The sequence below is a fragment of the Salvelinus sp. IW2-2015 genome, linkage group LG18, assembly GCF_002910315.2.
Source record: "Salvelinus sp. IW2-2015 linkage group LG18, ASM291031v2, whole genome shotgun sequence".
In the NCBI taxonomy this organism is placed as follows: Eukaryota; Metazoa; Chordata; class Actinopteri; order Salmoniformes; family Salmonidae; genus Salvelinus; species Salvelinus sp. IW2-2015.
In genome coordinates this window covers 33,197,396-33,214,106 of record NC_036858.1, presented here as the reverse complement: position 1 = coordinate 33,214,106, position 16,711 = coordinate 33,197,396, and the positions used below count along the sequence as shown (strand labels likewise).

The window sequence follows — 16,711 nt, the reverse complement described above, 5'->3', positions numbered from 1 at the left end:
CTGTCTGTCTGTCTGTCTGTCTGTCTGTCTGTCTGTCTGTCTGTCTGTCTGTCTGTCTGTCTGTCTGTCTGTCTGTCTGTCTGTCTGTCTGTGGTCTCTCTAACTTTAGTCTTACTCTGTAACTGACTCTGTTATTCATTCCAAATCCATTTCTGATTGTCTGTCTCTTTGCCTGGCTGGCAGAACCAGACTAGCTTTGCCACTAAGCTTACTTTCATTACACCACAAGACTTTTCCTGTGGGCCAGCAGGTTTGTTTTTCATGGTTTGAGTCATTGATTCCATCTTAATGAAGAGGCAAGTTTCACACGCTCATACGTACCAGAGGAGACAGTCGAGGGTGCGGAAATGCCTTTTGAGTGGCTGTAGGATGGCACTCCACACACTCAGCCGTGTGCGATTTTCACCCCCAAATGTAGATTTAAATGGGCTCTCGTGAAACTGAGTTGTTTGATGATCTGCGATGCTTAGGGCTGCATGGCCCATCGGAGGGGTTCGATGGTGATATTTGAAGGCATGTCTGATTCCTCTGTTTCACACGGTCTGCGTGGCAGGCACGGCTAAGAGCAGCTGGATCTGGCCAGCTGGCAGGACTTGGAGAGCGAAAGAGCCCCGTGGGTTTAACGAGGCCATCCTTTTAGCTACCAACTGACTAGGTCTGGTCCTTTTGACTGTGACAGGTTATTTGATTTCACACTACCTCAGAGTCATGGTCAGAAATGTAGGCCTAAGTATACTTCTGTTTCTCCCTCTGCACTTGCTCTCTCTCTTTCACTCTTGCACTCCATCTCTCTCCCTCTCTCTGCTCTTTCATTCTCTCCCTTCTCTTTCCCCTTGCCTCCATCTTCATCTCTCCCTCCCTTCCTGCCTTTGGTCTTTCTCCCTCCTCTCTTTCTCTCCCTCTCTCCCTTGATGTCTCAGCCTTATCAGAATTCACCAGGGCTCATTTGAAGGGTCGATTACAGGGCATTTCGGCCAGGTATTTAATTTGAGCAGAATTATAAGGCTATGATCATTTATCCTCTCCCCACCTCCTTTTCTGCCTCTCCTGTTCTCTCTCTATCTCTCCCTCAGCTCAGCTCACCCACCTCTTCTCCCTCTCTCTCTCTCTCTCTCTTCCTTACGCAAGATAAGTTGAGGTGCAGCGGCAGGTGTGTGTGTGTGTGTGTGTGTGTGCGTGCGTGCGCGTGTGTGTGCGCATGCGCACGTTTGTGTTTGTGGGTGCGCATGTTTGTGTGCCTTTATGTGGGTTTGTGTCCGCTTGCCCAATAAACACTCACCTTGTTCAGGGTCTTTTTGTCTGAGAAAATGGAAATACATGATTTAAAAAACAGGGAAGACATATTGAGACCTAGGTCTCTTTTTCAAATGCAACATAAATATAGACATTATACCTGTCACGTTCCTGACCTGTTTTCCTTGTTTTTGTATGTGTTTAGTTGGTCAGGGCGTGAGTTGGGGTGGGCATTCTATGTTATGTGTTTCTATGTTGGGTTAAATGGGTTGCCTGATATGGTTCTCAATTAGAGGCAGGTGTTTGACGTTTCCTCTGATTGAGAACCATATTAAGGTAGGCTGTTCTCACTGTTTGTTTGTGGGTGATTGTTCCTGTGTCTGTTGCACCACACGGGACTGTTTCGTTCGTTCGTTCGTTCGTTCGTTCGTTTGTTTGTTTGTTCGTTCGTTTGGCTAGTCTTTCCTGTTCGTGCGTTCTACGTGTCTATGTAAGTTCTCAAGTTCAGGTCTGTCTACGTTGTTTTGTTTCTATTCAAGTGTTCTTCGTATGTTCGTCTTTGCTTTAATAAATATTCATTATGTCATCAAACAACGCTGCGTTTTGGTCCGACCCTTACTCCTTCTCCTCATCCGAAGAGGAGGAATTAGACAGTCGTTACAATACATAAAATGTGTGTGTGTGTGTGTGTGTGTATATACAGTTGAAGTCAGAAGTTTGCATACACTTAGGTTGGAGTCATTAAAACTCGTTTTTCAACCACTCCACAAATGTCTTGTTAACAAACTATAGTTTTGGCAAGCCGGTTAGGACACCTAAACCCCATGGGACCACGCAGCCGTCATACCGCTCAGGAAGGAGACGCGTTCTGTCTCCTAGAGATGGACGTAGTTTGGTGCGAAAAGTGCAAATCAATCCCAGAACAACAGCAAATGACCTTGTGAAGATGCTGGAGGAAACAGGTACAAAAGTATCTATATCCACAGTAAAACGAGTCCTATATCAACATAACCTGAAAGGCCGCTCAGAAAGGAAGAAGCCACTGCTCCAAAACCGCCATAAAAAAGCCAGTCTACGGTTTGCAACTGCACGTGGGGACAAAGATCGTACTTTTTGGAGAAATGTCCTCTGGTCTGATGAAACAAAAATAGAACTGTTTGGCCATAATGACCATTGTTATGTTTGGAGGGAAAAGGGGGAGGCTTGCAAGCCGAAGAACACCATCCCAACCGTGAAGCACGGGGGTGGCAACATCATGTTGTGGGGGTGCTTTGCTGCAGGAGGGACTGGTGCACTTCACAAAATAGATGGCATCATGAGGCTGGAAAATATTGAAGCAACGTCTCAAAACATCAGTCGGGAAGTTAAAGCTTGGTCGCAAATGGGTCTTCCAAATGGACAATGACCCCAAGCATACTTCCAAAGTTGTGGCAAAACGGCTTAAGGACAACAAAGTCAAGGTACTGGAGTGGCCATCACAAAGCCCTGACCTCAATCCAATAGAAAATGTGTGGGCAGAACTGAAAAAGCGTGTGTGAGCAAGGAGGCCTACAAACCTGACTCAGTTACACCAGCTCTGTCAGGAGGAATGGGCCAATATTCACCAAACATATTGTGGGACGCTTGTGGAAGGCTACCCAAAACGTTTGACCCAAGTTAAACAATTTAAAGGCAATGCTACCAAATACTAATTGAGTGTATGTAAACGTCTGACCCACTGGGAATGTGATGAAAGAAATAAAATCTGAAATAAATCATTCTCTCTACTATTATTCTGACATTTCACATTCTTAAAATAAAGTGGTGATATTAACTGACCCAATACAGGGATTTTTTTCTGGATTAAATGTCAGGAATTGTGAAAAACTTAAATGTATTTGGCTAAGGTGTATGTAAACTTCTGACTTCAACTGTATACACTACCATTGAAAAGTTTGGGGTCACTTAGAAATGTCCTTGTTTTTGAAAGAAAAGCAACATTTTTGTCCATTAAAATAACATCAAATTGATCAGAAATACAGTGTAGACATTGTTAATGTTGTAAATGACTATTGTAGCTGGAAACGGCAGATTTTCAATGGATTTTTAATGGAATAGATTTTCAATGGAATATCTACATAGCCCCATTATCAGCAACCATCACTCCTGTGTTCCAATGGCACGTTGTGTTAGTTAATCAAAATGTATCATTTTAAAAGGCTAATTGATCATTAAAAACCCCTTTTGCAATTATGTTAGTACAGCTGAAAACTGTTGTCTGATTAAAGAAGCAATAAAACTGGCATTCTTTAAACTAGTTGAGCATCAGCCTTTGTGGGTTCGATTACAGGCTCAAAATGTCCAGAAACAAAGACCTTTCTTCTGAAACTCGTCGGTCTGTTCTTGTTCTGAGAAATGAAGGCTATTCCATGTCAGAAATTGCCAAGAAACTGAAGATCTCTTACCACGCTGTGTACTACTCCCTTCACAGAACAGTGCAAACTGGCTCTAACCAGAATAGAAAGAGGAGTAAGAGGCCCCGGTGCACAACTGAGCAAAATGACAAGTACATTAGAGTGTCTAGTTTGAGAAACAGACGCCTCACAAGTCCTCAACTGGCAGCTTCATTAAATAGTACCTGCAAACACCAGTCTCGACGTCAACAGTGAAGAGGTGAAATTAGTGTTAACTTGATATGAAGGATATTGACCACCTTCCAGATGCGGTCCAAATATGTGAACCCTGTGAATGTATCATTTCTTTGCGCAATCCGTTAATCATTTCTGTCGAGTCCATTCCTGTTATTCCAGAGAGTGTTACACTGTTATTGACCCTGCTGTGTTACTGTGTCTCTTGTTGTTTCTAGAGTATCTTTGCTCAGTTCCAGTTCAGCAGTGAGAAGGTGCTGCCGTCTGATGCGCTCCGCAGCGCCCTGGCCAAGACCTTCCAGGACGAACAGCGCTTCCAGCTGGGCATCATGGACGACGCTGCAGAGTGCTTCGTAAGAGACAACCCTCCCTCGCTCCTCCACTTCTTCCTACTTTACCCCCCTCACTATTACTCTCTCAACTCACTTATTCCTCCATGACTTGCCTCATCCCTCACTTCCCCACGTCCATTACCCTTCATTCTTCCACTCCTGCTTTCTCTCTTCTAACACACCTACATGCTTAGCAAACAGAACAGAGCTAGGAGATCAGCTAAAAGTGATCTCATAACAAAATGTTCCATGTTAAAAATCAGACTTTTGCAGTGCCATAACATTTAGAAAACAATGGCTGGGGACACTATTTACTCTGGGAGAACAAAGGAAAAGTGTGGGAAGTGTTTTTTGTCTCTGGGAAGTTGCAATGCAGAGCTCTCTACAAGGCCTTTACCCTGATCCCACTGACAGTAAGCAGTCCACCCAGCCTCTACCACACTACCGCAAAGAAACAAACTTAGCCATTTCTCCCCCCTGACTGGCTCATTTTTATAAGCAACGCAGCTAGGCAGCCAGCCAGAGGATTGTTCCATACCCTGTACCCTCTCTGGGCCTATTCTCTCCTCTCTACCTCTCTCTCTCCACTTCTCTTTATGTTCTGCTGACAAGCGAGAACATAGGGAAACTGCAACTTGGGTTGTTTTTTTATTAGTATTATTCTGGGTATTTGGCTGCGGCTGCATTCCGGAGGCGGCGGGATGGTGGGCTGAGGCAGATGCTAAGTGTACATTGGAACCTCCCCGTGGTGACCCTCTCTCTGCAGTGCTACAGAACTCCCACCGCTCAGAGGGCTCCCGCCTGCAGTTAGAGTGATAAATCACCCAGTAAATGAGCTCAGGATGGCCAACCAGAGCCTCTGTGTGTTTTGTAGTGCGGCACCTCGCCGCTTGACTGAATTTAAAACAGTAATCCACTCAAAAACGATATTTTTGTTTATTAGTCCACTGTTGATGCAGTCCCAAAATGTTTTCCGTGTCAGTGATCACGTTTTCAAGATGTGGGACTTTCAAAAATCTCATTGTAGCTTGCTAATTGTAGATGCATCATCATGATGATGTGGCAAGTTACAATTTGCATTTTGAAAGTCCTATGTCTTGAAGACATGATTGCTGACGTGCAAAACATTTTGAGACTGAATCAACAGTGGACTAATTTAAAAAATATATCAAAAGATAGTTTTTAAGTGGATTATTCCTTTAAGCAATATAAGTTTTCTCAATATTTTCTCAAGAGGATTCTTTCTTTGTGTGTTGGTTTTGTCACGACGTAGTAATGTGATTCAGTTAAAAACACATGTGGGAAAGCGCATACACACTTGCTTACACACACAAACACAAACAGGAATAAAGCTAACATGACTGTCTCTAACTGTTGCCCCCACAGGAGAACATCCTAATGCGGATTCATTTCCACATCTCAGACGAGACCAAAGAAGACATCTGCACAGCCAAGCACTGCATCCCACACCAGAAGTTTGCCATGACGCTTTTCGAACAGGTCAGCACAAACACAAGCCTCAGTACAAACACAAGCCTCAGTACAAACACAAGCCTCAGTAACTTATTTAGATGATCAGTCAATCCGTTTTCTTTTCATCTCAGAATTGACCCCCCCCCCCCCATCCATTTATATGTCATTAACTGAAGTCAAGCCAGCTGTGCTTATCTTAGTCGTGTAACTCTTTGTATGTTTGCAGTGTGTGTGCAGCAGCTGTGGGGCCTCCTCTGACCCACTGCCATTCATTCAAATGGTGCACTACATCTCCACCACATCCCTCTGGTGAGTAATCCTTTGACTTGGGAACACAGCATTGAGCTGACTGGTTCTGCCTAGATCTGACTAATGTTCTGACTGGTTCAGACTAGTTCTGACCAGTTCTGACTAGTTGACTAATACCATACATAGGCGCACATTTTATACTAAAGTGAAAATTGATGGGCACTGCTCTCCAATTGAATTTTGACCCATTCACCACAAACAGATGATAGAATGAAAAGCTTTTCCGGTCTCTTTTCCACGGAGCAGAGCAAAAACAAAATCTACGCTCTCTCAGGCCTAGAGACACCATGGTGACCGAACGTGCTTTCTCTCTCCTCCTCTAAAGAGAAGTAACCCGCTAGGTTAGATATCAGGTCGCCTAGGAACGGGTAATAGCTTTCTTCATTGTGGCATTATGAGCTGTCCACCAAACCTCTCTGGGCTGTGGGAGGAGGAAGGAGGGATGAATCACCTGCATTCCCTCCGTTAGGCTGCGGACTAGCTGTAGTGAGCCATGGGCTGCCTGCCTGCGTCTCCAGCTGTGGCGATGTCTGCAGCGAAGCCCTCAGGAGAGCCCAGCACCATCTCGGTCTCTTCTGCTGCAGCAGCCAGCCAGTCAGCCCAGAGTGCTTGTTATGTTATGAGCCAACTTCTTATGCAAAAGTGATGAAATGTCTACAATAATATTCCATGTGATTAGTCTGTTAGGTGTACTGTGTGGGCTCTCTCTAATTCCTCAACGCTGTTTGGCCCTGATATGAGCCCAACATCCCCAACTCCAGCCCCTCTCTCTCTGTTAGAGACACACACACACAGACACACGCACCCACTCCCCCCCTAACCCTCAGAGGAGTATGTTGTATCCTGACAACGGTTTATATGCCAATAACAGGCCTCTCTCCTGCACCAGAGCACAGAGTTAAGGTATAACCCTGGAGTGTCTTTGAGGCGTGCACCTCTGTAGGTGGACAGAGCTCCAGAGAGACCTGGAGAGGATGGGAACGGAACAAAGAGTCACCTTGTAGACAAAGGACTGGTCTAAGGCCCTGCAGTCACATGATCAGTAGCACCAGTGTTAAGGCTGTAGCTGTAGTGCTCTCTATTTTCGAAGGATGTTTTTATCTGAAAGAGACTTACATTTAACACAGTCTGTAGGGGGGAGTGAGCCATTTTTTACATTCAGCATCACTACGTCAAGGGAAATATAGTGTTTTGTCTAACAAAAGATATCTACATTTGAGCCACCTTGGGGTAAGTGGGTGATAGTGTCCTGTGACAGGGGTTGGTGGTGCTGGTAGGTCATAGTTTAATTCATGGACTGGGAGGTGTGGTATATTGTATATCTTAAATGTATGCCTACATTCAGATATACATGTCGATCTCTCTGTTCAATGTCACTTACCCTTCCATTTCTCAACCAGTTGTATGGGACAGGGATGTTGTTTCGATGTGCCAATTCATGCATTTGAGGCTACTGAGCCCATGAAACTGGGCCGCAAAATTCTGGATATGTTTAGCAAGCTTAGACTCCATGTCATAAGATAAGACATTGTGTGCCTCTGCTTTAATATCATAGCCTCTCTTTCACACAGGTTTTTGTTCGTAATTTTTGTTGTTGTCAATGTACAGTGCATTCGGAAAGTATTCAGAACCCCTCACTTTTTCCACATTTTGTTACGTTACAGACTTATTCTGAAATTGATTAAATACATTTTCCAAAAGGCACCTAAAGGACTCTCTGAGAAACAAGATTCTCTGGTCTGATTGAACTCTTGAAAAATTAAAGGAGAGCCGCACACTCTAGCAGCTCAGAGGCAATAATTTAATAACCTGATATCCAACGTTTCGACAGACAAGCTGTCTTCATCAGGGACTACATGCTTTGTAAGTAGGAAAACCTGCAAAATCGGCAGTGTATCAAATACTTGTTCTCCCCACTGTATATATTTTATTAGCAAAATGTATGAAAAACTTTTTTCACTTTGTCATTATGGGGTATTGTGTGTAGATTGATGAGATTTTAAAAAAAATATATATTTTTTTAGAATAAGGCTGTAACGTAACAACATGTGGAAAAAGTCAAGGGGTCTGAATACTTCCAGAATGCACTGTACCTCTTCAGTGTCATTCAGTCCATTTTTTCATCCCTTGCTGCTGCTTGAATGGACTTCTTCCCTTCTCTCACTTCCTTGGCTGCTCTCTCAAGAACCTCAAGGGGGGTAGACCCCTGCTTGTTTTACATTTGTATACATGATGATGTCTGCTCTGTAACAATAAAAATGCCTCAGTAGGAAGTGAGAGTGCCTTTTGGAAAACTCCAAGCAGGATGTCATGTTCCTTTTACTGAGGAGTGGCTTCCATCCCGTCTACTCCACTAGCCAGCACTTCGCCTAAACAGGTGTGCGTTTCTTTCGCCTCCTGATTGAACTCTTTGGCCTGAATGCCAAGTGTCACGTCTGGAGGAGACCTGGTACCATCCCTACGGTGAAGCATGGTGGTGGTAGCATCATGCTGTGGGAATGTTTTTCAGCGGCAGGGATTGGGAGACTAGTCAGGGTCGAGGGAAAGATAAATGAAGCAAACTATAGAGACATCCTTGATGAAAACCTGCTCCAGAGACCTCAGGACCTCAGACTGGGGTGAAGGTTCACCTTCCAACAGGACAATGACCCTAAGCAGGAGTGACTTTAGGACAAGTCTCTGAATGTCATTGAGTGGCCCAACCAGAGCCCGGACTTGAACCTGACCGAACATCTCTGGAGAGACCTGAAAATAGCTGTGCAGCGACGCTCCCCATCCAACCTGACAGAGCTTGAGAGGATCTGCAAAGAAGAATGGGAGAAACTCTCCAAATACAGGTGTGCCAAGCTTGTAGCGTCATACCCAAGAAGACTCGAGGCTGTAATCGCTGCCAATGGTGCTTCAACAAATTACTGAGTAAAGGGTCTGAATACTTATGTAGATGTGATATTTCCGTTTTCTTTTAGTTTTTTACATTTGCAAGAATTTCTATAAAACTGTTTTTGCTTTGTCATTATGGGGTATTGTGTGTAGATTGATGAGATTTTTTTTTTTAAATCAATTTTAGAATAAGGCTGTAACGTAACAACATGTGGAAAAAGTCAAGGGGTCTGAATACTTCCAGAATGCACTGTACCTCTTCAGTGTCATTCAGTCCGATTTTTTCATCCCTGCTGCTGAATGGACTTGAATGGACTTCTTCCCTTCTCTCACTTCCTTGGCTGCTCTCTCAAGAACCTCAAGGGGGGTAGACCCCTGCTTGTTTTACGTTTGTATACATGATGATGTCTGCTCTGTAACAATAAAAATGCACTATCTTGAGTTCCAGACGCATTGCAAAAATATAATCATCATTTGTACGTGGCATTGCGGCCGTTGGCTCAACTTAACCCAAGGCAAACATTTAGACTATATTCGCTCACACAGCACAAGGATGCACTTTCCATGCTATGTTTAGGACCGCATATTGTAGCTTATAGAGACCCCAACTGATGTATAAAACAATATTAAAACTCTACTTTTGTTTAGATATAACACAATGCATTAATCTGATTATTTCTTTTTTTTTGTGGACCTAACATTCTTGACACTTTTTTCCATGTGTTTTTTCCTTCACATGAAATGATGACCTCTCCTACAATATGGTCACATGATTCATTTTGTGTATGGTTTCCTAGAAACAAGGTGGCTCAACTAACCCTTTGGCTCAACTTACCCCACTCTCCCCTACAATATATGTGGCCCGCAGATCATACCAACAACCCTGGTGTTGCAAGGACTAGGATGATGTCTGAGTTGTGTGTTGTCTCACACTGTAGATGTCTGGAGTTGGGTGTTGTCTCACACTGTAGATGTCTGAGTTGTGTGTTGTCTCACACTGTCGATGTCTGAGTTGTGTGTTGTCTCACACTGTAGATGTCTGAGTTGTGTGTGTTCTGTGTATCCCCCGTGTTACAGTAACCAGGCGGTGAGGATGCTGGAGTGTAGAGACAAGCCCACACCAGACATGTTTGGAGAGCTGCTCCGCAACGCCAGCACTATGGAAGACCTACGCAACTGTCCGGTGAGTTAGTATACAAGCACACTTTACCACACCTTACCATAAATGTACATTTAAATTTTTTGTCATTTAGCCGGTGTTCTTATCCAGAGAGACTTACAATTAGTGCAGTCATCTTAAGATAGCTTGGGTGGGACAACCAGGTATCACAGTCGTAGTAAGTACATTTTCCCTACAATAAAGTAGTTATCAACAAAGTCAGTACTAGTAGGACAAGACAAGTGCGGGTAAAAAGTATTTTTGCGTGGGGGTGTCGTGGGGTTTATTTAAGATACTCTTTGAAGAGGTAGAGTTTCTGAAGTTTTTTGGAAGATGAACAGGGACTCCGCTGTCATACTGTTAGGGGAAAGCTTGTTCCACACCATGGACCATATGACAACTGTGATAGCCACTATATTACACTATATTACAGCCACAATAGATATTACACTCCCACCAGAAATGTTCTTACTTATGATGGTGAAAAAAAGTAAAATATTCATGTCTTGTGGGATTCTTTAGTCAAGATATATATTATGACTCTCACGCTTGCGTATGCGCGCACACACACACACACACACACACACACACACACACACACACACACAATCTAACTCCGAGGCTTGTGTTGAGTGTGGGCGGACTGGTTCAGAGGGACTTCATGGCGTCACATGGGCAGTAAACACCATTCTGAGGTCAGCCAAACTCACCACGGAGTCCTCAGTGCTTCGACTGTAATAGCTCTGGGCTAGAAACTGAACTGAAAGGACCAGGGTGGATCAACATGAGCAGCTCAAAGTATTAGCGTTTTAACATTTAAACCATATGTGAAATCTCCCAGTCAAACATGACTCTTGTAATTCGGATACTCCCTCCCAGCTTTATCTTATCGAACGTTAAAGCCTCTAGTCATTCTGAAGGTTAACTCCAGAGTCTACATAATCACAACGAGCTGCCCCGGTATTGTACAATTACAGGCATTTTTCAGAAATGTGTTTGTATTCGCTAAGTAGAGGCTGACTTTGATGCTTCTCCCGCCGGTCTGTGTGTGAGAAACCCCAGTGCTCGCCTGTGCTGTGAGAAAGTCCCCTCTGTTTATGTCAAATTTGGCGCGTGCACAATCGTTGCCCTTCAGGGGGCCTGCCGCCCGCTTGTTTCCAGCCTCACTTCTGGGAAACGCACAAAAGAGGAGGGAATTTTGCCACTCTCCGGCAAAGGAGGTCAAGATGGCAGGTGCATGTGGTGACATGCGTCCTTCTCCCTCGCAAACACACACATACAAACAAACAAACAAACAAAAAACGCACACACTGTACCGCTCTGGCCCAAATCAGCTCTGTGAAAGGAGTCCTGTGGTAACCTTCTATGAAGGAACCCCACATGCTGCTGGGCCCAGTGTGTGGGTAGAGTTTATGTCTAAAGGAAGGCTGTCTCTCTGTGACGGGCATAGAAGTGACACTTGAATTGGGGGTTGTCATTGGCCTACAGCCAGCTGACCTTTTCAGACACGGCTCACTATGAGGGGTGCCCTGAATTGAACCGTAGTCAACACTGAAATAGCTAAATGGATGAAGATCACTGTCAACTCAGAACGTAATGAGTCATGGTAGACTTTGTTTGAGTTTTTTTTATGTTTGGGGATTTTGGGTTTATATTTGTGATTTATTACGCTCAATTTACGTCTCCTTTTTCCCCCCCTCTTTCACTTCCCCCTTCTGTCTCTCCCACTCCATCTCTTGCCCCCTACCTTTCCCCCCCCCTCCTCTTCACACGCTCTCTTCTTCCCGCTCGCTCGCTCTCTCTCCCTCCCTCTCTCTCTCTCTCTCTCTCTCTCTCTCTCTCCCTACCTCAGAGTAACTGTGGGGAGAAGCTGCGTATTCGTCGGGTACTTATGAACTCGCCAGAGATCATCACCATAGGTCTGGTGTGGGACTCTGACCACTCAGACCTGGCAGAGGACGTCATCCACAGCCTGGGCACTTGCCTGCGCCTGGGGGATGTAAGGCGCACACACACACACGGAGACACACACTCACTCTTACAGTTTTCTGCAGAAGATGCCACTAAGTTATGCCATACTGGGTTGTGTGCGCTGTTGTGTTTCTAGCCACCGACACCAGAGTGGATAGAAAGCAGGCTGATGTCTCTATACTCTGACACAACACACACAGTCAGGCGCCATCTCCCTCGCTAATGAATTTTTCAAGGTGTTTACCTGCTGTTTACCCTTTGAGAACCACTGGAGCGTTTCTGAAGTGGTACCTCTGCGACTTTTGTTATGATTCCCGATGCCTGTTTGGGTACCCTGGGCCTCGATTCGTGGAAATATGTGACAGGTTAAATGAATGATGGATTACTTACTGTAAGGTCCAGATTTCTTCCTGACCACTTGATCTGACCATGTGGGGAGGGGGAGGGGGGGGGTATGATTTAGATATACAGTATTGCAGGACAGTGTATTTTTCGTTTCCCTATGGGGCTGAACATGAGTTCTCTCCCCTGTCCCCCTCAGCTCTTCTACAGAGTAACAGACGATAAGGCCAAGCAGGCAGAGCTCTACCTGGTGGGCATGGTGTGTTACTACGGCAAGCACTACTCCACCTTCTTCTTCCAGACCAAGATACGCAAGTGGATGTACTTTGACGACGCACATGTCAAAGAGGTAAAAAAAAAACGAAATAAATAAATCCATCCGGGTGAATGGTTGGAGAAGTTGCCCTTATTCACTAATGTAGGATGGGATTCCTTTACCCCTAATCTTAACCATGAACATTAACCATTTGTTTTTACTGTGTAGTTGCTGTGTTTTATTCTTCCTACGGTGTTTTGTAGTTGAAAATCGTACAGGCTATGTTTGGCTATACATTGCTCCTCACTTGGGTGATGTTACTGTGAGGAGAACATGAGCCATTCAAGTGTTTTTGGAATCCTCTCCGATGAGAGTCCTCCACTTTACAGCTTATTGTCTTTGTGTCCGTCTCTCACTCCCGTTGCTGTTTCAAGAGGGAGAGGATATTCATCTTTTTACAATGAAATAGCTGATGTTTTCTTTCATTGCTAGACAGAAGCTTGGCCTGTCGGCTCTATTCCAAGCCCTCTCTCTCTCTCTCTGTTTGTCGCTAATTTCACCCCAGCGCCATTAGTTTACATTACTCACCCGCTCGTTGACTCACTGGCGAGCTGGGGTTGTTTTTGCTCCATTTTTAATCGATGACACAGGCTGCGTTGTCATCACAGCCGAAGGAGGGATAGTTGTCATAGGAATAGTTTACTTTACTTTATTATCCTACTGGGGATATTTACGCCAGACAAAATTTACATCAAAAACAACAATCAACATGTATGTACAAAAATTCATGGAGAGACACATGTGACCTGCCACAGTCCTTATCATGGACAATGAGAGGTCTGCAGAGTTGCCGAGGACCCCAAAGCCTGTCACACGAGGTCATCTGGATGAACTCTGATTGGTGGTTCACACTGCGGCAGTGTTGTGGCCAGTCATGGGTGCGAGTTCTGATTGGCTTCTCCTTTAGTTCCAGGTCAGGTCCCCCTCTCTGTGTGACGAGGTGTGGGAGCATTGAGCAGAGGCGTTAGTTGGTTAGTTCCACATGCCTGGCCTGCTGGCCCAACTCTGGTGTGTGTCTCTCGCCCCCTCTCCGGGAAGGAAATGACACACAGCTCTGTGGGCACCAGCCCTTCTCTCACTGCTCTGGCTCGCACCTATCCTTTCTCCCATCTCTCTCTTTTCCTCTCTATCTCTCTACCTAGTCCCTCCCTCCCCCAGTGGTATGGCTCTTTCTCCTTCCGTCCATCCCCTTTCTTAAAAATAATTCTCCCCTCTTCCCACTCCTCTATCCTTTTCGTCTCTCCCTTTTCTCCCATTTCCTTTCTCTCTCTCTCTCTCTCTCCTGTCTCGCTTATTTCCTCTCTCCCCTCTCTCCTATCATGGCTTTAGTCACATAAATGTCTTTGCTGTACGTTCACTCCTGGACAGTTGCATACAAAGCAGCTTTTCTCTCTCTCTCTCTCTCTCTCTCTCTCTCTCTCTCTCTCTCTCTCTCTCTCTCTCTCTGTAAAGCCAGCACGTGAGCCAGTGAGGGTTTGGACAAAAGTGGCCTGAAAACAAGGATATCCCTCTATTGTTTATCTGGCCAGCTGGACAGGAGGGCGTGGCCAATAGAGAGCTAGAGCACAGCGGCCACCTCTGTAGACCCACGCACACATTTGCGCTTTCAAACACACACACATACGCTCATACGCACACACATACACACACACACACACACACACACACTTTGCTGATACGATAGCGCTATCGGGACTTCCTGTCACAGATTCCTGTGCTGAACGAGGGCAGAGCGTTCGTTGTGCATTCGGGAAAACCAGGTTGGGGTAAGAGGGGTTGGAAAATGGCCCCTCTGGGGCTTAAAGAGTCAGTTAATGTTAGCAGTAGCTATTGTACTGTAACTGTGTTCTTGACTAACACTCATTCTTTTGGGAGCTCACTCGCTTCGCTCTGTGTGTACTTTTCTGGGTGTCTGTCTTTCCTACTCTTTCCGAACAGTTTGAGGTTTCACTTCAGGGATGGGCCTGAATGCTCAGGTCTAACCACTTGTTTTGAGTTTCCTGGAAAGTCGTGACATAGTTTATTCTCTTCCCGGTAGATCGGGCCCAAGTGGAAGGACGTTGTGTCTCGGTGCATCAAGGGCCACTACCAGCCCCTGCTACTGCTCTACGCTGACCCCCGGGGGACGCCCGTGTCAGTGCAGGACCTGCCCTCCCGCTTGGACCTGCACCACTTCAACAGGTCATACTACGACAGTGAGGACTCGGGTACGAGACGCCTCGCGTCACACGAGATCACTTGCTACACGCACAGAATGGCTGTTGCATTACCACACCTGTGTTCAAATAGTATTTTTTTCCTTCTTCTTTCAAATGGAACTAGTAGTTAAAGTAAAACAAATGCAATTTATACACGACGTGTTTCTCCTTCTTGATGCGGTTGTTTCCTGCTCTCTGTACTGTTCTGATTAAGTCCTGGCTTGTGTGTCCTCGTTGTTATCTCTGATGGCTGTCTGTGTCTGTTCCGCTGTTGTCTACAGGCCGCGAGCCGTCCATCTCCAGTGACACACGCACCGACTCGTCGACAGACAGTTACTCCTACAAGCACTCCCACTCCCACCATGAGTCCATGGCCAGCTACTTCTCCTCCGATTCCCAGGGAACCGTCATCTGTAACCCAGACAACGACTCAGCCTCCCGCAGCAGCCTGGAGACCACAGGTAGTAGGAGGAGGAGTTCAGGAATAGCATGCACACACACAGACAGGGTAGATATATATGCACACACACAGACAGGGTAGATATATATGCACACACACAGACAGGGGAGATATATATGCACACACACAGACAGGGTAGATATATATGCACACACACTGACAGGGTAGATATATATGCACACACACAGACTCAGGGTTAGATTTTGGACGGTGGAGCATATAAATTGCACACACAGACAGGGTAGATATATATGCACACAACACTGAACAGGGTAGATATATAATGCCACACCACACACAGGGTAGATATATATGCACACACACCTGACAGGGTAGATATATATGCACACACACAGACAGGGTAGATATAATGCAACACACAGACAGGGTATGATATATATGCAACACACTGACAGGGTAGATATATATGCACACACACAGACGGGTAGTATATATGCACACACACACAGACAGGGTAGATATAAATGCACACACAGCCAGGGTAGATATATATGCACACACACAGACAGGGTAGATATATATGCACACACACAGACAGGGTAGATATATATGCACACTCAAACATAAATATGGTCTGAAGCTCACTCAAACACACAAGTATGCACAGACACACACAGTCGCATACATGCACGCAGGCACATGCTTGCACGCATACACACATGCTGACACACACACACACACACACACACACACAGAGTATACTCCCCGGCCTATGCACCAGAGGATGCTGGTGGGATGAGCTGTAGGAGGATGGGCTCATTGTAAAGACTGGAGTGGTAGATTGGAATGGTATCAAACACATGGAAACCACGTTCCATTGAATCCAATCCAGCCATTACAATGAGCCCTATAGCTCTTCCCACCAGCCTCCTCTTATATACACAGACTAAACTGTGTACTAATTCATGCTTTTACCTTGCATGTATGCACACGTGCAACTACTTAGGTTTAAGCATGTAATGCTCACCCAAACATACTCAATACAGATTTGTATGTACTGTACAGAGGATTAAAGCCACAGCCATTACCCAATCATGTTCATCATGGATTATGTGTCATCATTTCTCGCATGTCGTAACCATGTAAACGGTCATAAAAAAATCTCCTCCCTAAGGCCAAGTGACAGACAGTGGGCCAGTGCAGTGCCACTCTCTGAGGAAAGGCGGAACAGTGGACAGGAAGGGCGGGGCCAGTGACAGGAAGCGGAGCTCTAGTCGTCCGAGGCGACTTGAGGAGAGGAGCCGGGGCTCTAAGACTGACGAAGCCTCGTCGGCAGGTTACCACAGCGAGGGTACGAAGGAACCAATCACACGGCAGAGCCAAGAGACTAGGGACCAATCACACGGCAGAGCCAGGGGACAAGTGATCTATGACAGAAGAGCATGATGAC

General features: G+C 45.4%; 1 protein-coding gene across 3 annotated transcripts in view; it reads left to right on the top strand.

Annotated features, from left to right (window-relative positions):
• Nucleotides 1-16,711, top strand: part of LOC111978143 (ubiquitin carboxyl-terminal hydrolase 54-like) — a 110,539-nt gene that overhangs the window by 78,243 nt on the left and 15,585 nt on the right. For all 3 annotated transcript variants that reach the window (XM_070448438.1, XM_024008024.2, XM_024008023.2), the window contains exons 4-12: nucleotides 4,079-4,213; nucleotides 5,579-5,692; nucleotides 5,892-5,974; nucleotides 9,932-10,037; nucleotides 11,866-12,012; nucleotides 12,526-12,675; nucleotides 14,681-14,849; nucleotides 15,122-15,301; nucleotides 16,436-16,612. In XM_070448438.1, coding sequence (XP_070304539.1) covers nucleotides 4,079-4,213; nucleotides 5,579-5,692; nucleotides 5,892-5,974; nucleotides 9,932-10,037; nucleotides 11,866-12,012; nucleotides 12,526-12,675; nucleotides 14,681-14,849; nucleotides 15,122-15,301; nucleotides 16,436-16,612 — 1,261 coding nt within the window. The remainder of the gene's footprint in view (nucleotides 1-4,078; nucleotides 4,214-5,578; nucleotides 5,693-5,891; nucleotides 5,975-9,931; nucleotides 10,038-11,865; nucleotides 12,013-12,525; nucleotides 12,676-14,680; nucleotides 14,850-15,121; nucleotides 15,302-16,435; nucleotides 16,613-16,711) is intronic.